At 45.8% G+C, this 5,680-nt stretch overlaps 1 protein-coding gene across 1 annotated transcript in view; it reads left to right on the top strand.

The window, feature by feature from the left end:
* Window positions 1-719: 719 nt before the first annotated feature.
* Window positions 720-5,680, top strand: part of LOC145403544 (alpha-galactosidase MYORG-like) — a 30,155-nt gene continuing 25,194 nt past the window's right edge. Inside the window, exons 1-2 of the mRNA XM_080275218.1 lie at window positions 720-1,076; window positions 3,921-4,018. Coding sequence (XP_080131344.1) covers window positions 836-1,076; window positions 3,921-4,018 — 339 coding nt within the window. The 5' untranslated portion in view covers window positions 720-835. The remainder of the gene's footprint in view (window positions 1,077-3,920; window positions 4,019-5,680) is intronic.

The raw sequence follows: 5,680 nt of genomic DNA, 5'->3' as shown, positions 1-5,680 counted from the left end.
GTGGGGGATAGGTATTGATGTTGTTGTTGGTATTATTATTACTATTATCATTAGTAGTAGTAGTAGCAGTAGCAGTATTGGTATCATCATCATCATTATTTTCTCTGGTTGCAGCACAATGTCTGGGGAGAGGCACCAGGGGGGATGGGTGCTGAAGTCGTCTCCCTCCTGTGGTGCCCTGAAGCGGTCCTCGTCGGTGGAGATCCTGGTGGGGACCGAGCCATCACAGAGCCGCCTTGTGTCCACCAACCCCTCCACCTCCGGCCACGTCAAGCAGCACAAGATGAACGGGTCTGGGAGCCTCTCACAGGTGTTCCCTAAAGTCCTCTCGCCCGCCTCGCCTCCTCCAAATGGCAGTGATTTACCCGAGTGTGAGCGACAGATGCCCCGCCGTAGCAATAATTCTAGTGTAAGCAATAATTCCCTACCTACTGGTGCGGATAGTAATGTACATAAGGAGGTCAGTAATACAGTAGTAAATACTAATGGAAGTACTGACGCCATAGTGCCTAGTAAATTATCAGACCACAAACCCAGTGACGAAATCCCGCTCAATCCCGTGAATCTTGTTTCGAACCCTGTGCCGAACCCTGACCCTTTTAGTCCAGATACCCTACTCCACAGACCCCCAGGTGAGGTCCTAAATCCCCAGTTATCACCCAGACTTAGAGAAAAATCACAGGTGCTCCCCAGAATAGCCCACGCCAAGAAAACCGACCCGTCCTCGCCCCTGGGAACACCAATCATCGGTTCGCGAGGCCACGTGTTCTGTGTCTCGACGCCTGAGGTGGATCCGGACCCCAGCAGACAGACAAAGCCACCTCCTCCTAAAGCCATGGGGGATGCCAAAACAATACCCCTTTTGCCTAAGCCCCCGGAGGACAACAAGACTATCCCACCTCCATCCAAGCCTTCAGAGGACAAGAAGAACACCTCCCCTCTTCCTAAACCCTCGGAGGACACCAAGACAATCCCCCCTCCATCTAAGCCCCCGGAGAGCAAGATGGCCGTGGCGCAGTGTGTGGGGGATCCTTTTACACAGCGCCGCAAGATTACGCCAGCTACGGAACCCGAAGGTGAGGAGAGATGAAGGAGAAGGTTGTGGTGGAAGGGGAAATGAAGGAGAAGGTTGTGGAGGGATGGAGCAGATGGCTGTGGTGGAGGGAAGGATGGACAATGTTTGTGGTGGAGGGAAGGATGGAAATTGGTTGTGGTGGAGAGAAGGATGGAACATGGTTGTGGTGGAGGGAGGGATAGAACATGGTTGTGGTGGAGGAAGGGAGGGAGAAGGTTGTGGTGGAGGGAGGAAGGGAGAAGGTTGTGAAGAAGGAATGGATGGAGCAGATAATACTGGGGGAGGGAGGGAAGAAAAATGTTGTGATGGAGAGCGATGGGAAAGGTTGTGATGGAAGTGAGATAACTTTGAAGAAATTTAGATGATGGTGGTGGAATTATGCTTGTGATGATGATGAAGTGGTGATGAAGATGACTGGCCAAGACATGTGGGGTGGTGACGGGTGGTGGGGGTAGCTTAATGGTGGAAGAGACAGACATGGAGTTCAGAATGATGAGTGCAGGGTTAGTGGGGGGAGTGGAAACAAAGTAGTGTCAGATTTTGGAGGAAGAAGTTAGGTTACAGCGGTGATAGGGAAGGAGATGGTGATAGAGAGATAGATAGAAGTGTTAGCTACTGAGTGAAATGATGGTACAGGTGGAGGTGAAGATAATGAAAGAATGGAGAAATAGGTGGAGGGGGTAGTGAAAGAGTGGAGGGGTAGATTTTAGGGATAGGTGGAGGAGGTGGTGGAAGAGTGGAGAGGTAGATTATAGGGATAGGTGGAGGAGGTGGTGGAAGAGTGGAGGGGTAGATTATAGGGATAGGTGGAGGAGGTGGTGCAAGAGTGGAGGGGTAGAGTATTGGTGGATAAATGAAAGGGTGAATGGAGGTGGTGGTGATTGGATGGAGTTACAGACGGAGTGTAGGCTGGTAGAAGAGGGGGTGGAGGGAGAGAAGGAGGGGTAATGAATAGTGGAGGGGAGGTGGAAGAGATAGTGGAAGAGTGGAAGAAGTTGAAGAGATAGTGGAAGAGTGGAGGGGTTGATGGAAGGGAAGGGGTAGTGGAAGAATGGAGGGAAGATGGACGAGTGCAGTTGGAGGGGAGGCTAGTGGAGGAGGGGATGGAGGTAAAGGGAAAGGGGTAGTGGAAGAGTGGAGGTGGAATGGAGGAGATAGTGGAAGAGTGAAGATGTAGGTGTGAGATTATGCTTTTGTGGCCATAAATTTCCATCAGTATTACGAAATTTTAATATCCGTTTGCCAGGTAGACTAGGAGTGAGTTGGGTAATATTTCATGGGCAGTAAAGGGAGTGGTGGACCTGGGGCGGGTGGGGGAGCAAGTCATGTTGTTATTTGCACGAGGGTGGGTTCGTTAGGATTACTTTGTAGTGCCTTGTCATTTATTTATTTTATGTATTTGTGAGGGAGGTAATTTATGCGGATATAGCGGTTCCGTAACACCCTCTCCTCTGTGATTAATTCTACTCATGGCATCTCCGTTTTCTCTTGCGGGTTATTGAAGTAAATGTGGATATTAAAACGATTTGACTAACACTAGAATGTTAAGGTGAAAATATGCAAAATAAATAGCAAAGGAAGAGGTGTTAAGAGGCCCCCCTGTCACCTAGCCTTAACCCCTATCCTCTAACCAGTACCTTCTAAGCCACAGAAAGGGTAACACGAGACCTCCTTGATCGTCTTAATTCGCATCCAAGAAAACAAGGATCCTTTCTTCACATCCTCCTAGCGCGCGCGCGTGTGTGTGTGTGTGTGTGTGTGTGTGTGTGTGTGTGTGAGAGAGAGAGAGAGAGAGAGAGAGAGAGAGAGAGAGAGAGAGAGAGAGAAAGAAAGAAACGTTACCTTCAATTGTTACAACACGTGCGTAAGTGATGGAGAGGGCTGGATAGGGTTTGGCTGGGGCGTGTTTCTCTTTCCCCTTATCTCTTCCCTCTCGCCAGGTAGGGATGGTTTATTATTGGCCTTTAGCTGCTGTGGTGTGGTGTTGTGCCGTGGTTTGCCCCTGACCTCCATGCCAGCTGATGGTAATGAATGAGAAAGTACCAACCCTTCCCATCTCGTCCACTGAATCGTTGTTTTGGATGCTGATACTGTGATACGTTTTGTGTGCTTAGATAGGTAGATAGATAGATAGATAGATAAGCAGATAAACAGATAGATAGATAGATAATATTATTTGATTGTGCACAGTTGTTTAAATCAGCTGGCAACACTATTATTCCCAACTCACAGACGTCACCTTAGCGCGCGCACACACACACACACACACACACAGCCGCGGGTGTTTAAACGAGATACGTCACAGTACAGGTGATGTCTGAAGTCACTGTGTAGATCTTAGGGTTCTGCAGACGTATTTGCGTAGGTGAAAGGCCTAAACATGATGTTATTTGATTTAGCTGTAACCTCCTTTGCCTGAGAACGTCCTTTATATTATTGTGGCTAAATCCATATAATATTAGATTAGGAAAGACGACTCTGGGATGAAGGAGTTAACTTTGCGCTGGTGTGGATTTTTTTAAACACCAAGCTCATTTATTCTGTTTAGTGGAATCTTGGCGGTTCAGTGGTTGAGCACTTGACGGCCTATCCAGGATGATTACTTGACTAGGGATTTATAAAAGACTTGGTTAGTTTACAGATCAACATTTTTTTTTTTTTCCAGTAAACATGTCTGTGTAGAAACAAGACCCTCATGTACACTCTTGTTTGCCCCTCGTGTACACTCTTGTTTGGAAGTCCAGAGTATGGTAGTAGTAGTGTGAACGAAGACGAAGGAGTGTACAAAAAATCAAAGACACAACTCTTTATCTACACTTCCCCTGATGTGGTGTCCTTGATGCAGATGAAGAGGAGGGTGGGCCGGGGAAGGAGGCGGTGTGGCAGCGACGCCTCTCTCTACTCTTCGTCCCGCCCACCGACACCGAGCTGGACGGTGACAAGGTACTGTACCGTCATTAATCAGGCTCTACGCACCTGCCAGGGTTCGAAATTTCACCGTATCATCCACCACCATTAGGCAGGGTTTTTCTGTCACCCGTCACCATGATACAGGCATACTTCAGGGTCAAAAAAATAAAAATAAATAAATAAATAAAATATCCCCGTCTATCACCCACAGCCAGTGTGAGTCAGGTTGCAAAATTTTCATCTCTACACACACACACACACGCACACACACACACACACACGCACACACACACACACACACACACACGATACTGTAAATTCAGGTAAACACAGATAAGCTTTATAGGCAGGGAAGGATTTTTATCTTTTTTTTTCATCACATTCCATATTTCTGGACTTAACCAGTATACGAAAAAGAAAAGAAAAGAATATAAACAAATGCCCATAACGAGGAGTTTTCGAGAAAGTCCTTGTCATCAGTAACACCCCCTTTTTTAAGTTATCTCTGCTTTAAAATCCCAAAAAAAAAAACTGAAAAAAAACACACACACACACACACACACACACTTCGCTTATTTACAAAGTTGATTACAAGTTCCCCCAGTTTGCTGTAGTAGATGTATTAAAAAAAAGGAAAAAAAAGAGGTTTTGGGATATCTTTGACATAGAGGACTACCCGTACATAAGTCTGCCTGTTATTCCACAACTAGAATATTTTTTCTCTAACTTGGCCTAGATTCTAGTTCATTGTTTTAGCTTATTTCACGTAACTCAGTGGCGGAAAAAGACAGTGATACGCCACTACATCCTCTCCCCAGTACTTCCTCGTACCTACCATCATGTTGTGGCATCATTGTTACAACGCAGCTTTCAAGATGGAGAGATGGCAATTTTAGGCCAGGTGAGATTAAAAAAAGGTATTGTCACCTGCTTTTATCATTTCGTAAGAGTTTGTGGCCATCTGTCGGTGTTATTATTTTTTTTTTATCCCAGTTAGAGATAATTAGTCTCCACTTATTACATTGGTGGAGACTATTGTTTTTGCTGGTATTATTATTATTCTGGCCTCAGAGTCTCGCGACGAGTCCAGGAGAACCAGAGGCTGGGCGAGGAATCTGAAGGGCCCAGGTTATGTGTCCTGGCATGGGCCATTGCTGATAGGGAAAAAAATCCAAATCCTTTATGCACTGCGGAAGGGCTTGTCAGAAAGTGTCATATCAGTATTATGTTGTAGGGCTTGTCAGAAAGTGTCATATCAGTATTATGTTGTAGGGCTTGTCAGAAAGTGTCATATCAGTATTATGTTGTAGGGCTTGTCAGAAAGTGTCATATCAGTATTATGTTGTAGGGCTTGTCAGAAAGTGTCATATCAGTATTATGTTGTGAACGAGATAAGGTGGTCGTGTCTGTTGGAGATTTCAGTGGGACCTGTGCAAGGAATCTGAATTGCCCATGTTCCGTGTCTTGGTTTGGACCATTGCTGACAGAAAGAAAAAAAAAATCCAGATCTCCCTAATGGGGTCAAGGTCATTGTAAGAAACAGTAGGTGGAGACTAGTGACTGTCAGCAGGATAGTTACAGAGTTCTAGTTATTTTTTAAATGACTTCTACACTCGTTAAACGTCTTCACTCGTTAAAACTACCTTTACAGTTGATATATACTGGTATTATGAGGCTGTCCTTACGGAAGTTTAT

Source organism: Coenobita brevimanus, chromosome 61, assembly GCF_032717465.1.
Source record: "Coenobita brevimanus isolate Jiangsu-jjx chromosome 61, ASM3271746v2, whole genome shotgun sequence".
Lineage (NCBI taxonomy): Eukaryota > Metazoa > Arthropoda > Malacostraca > Decapoda > Coenobitidae > Coenobita > Coenobita brevimanus.
This window is presented reverse-complemented; position numbering and strand designations above follow the sequence as displayed.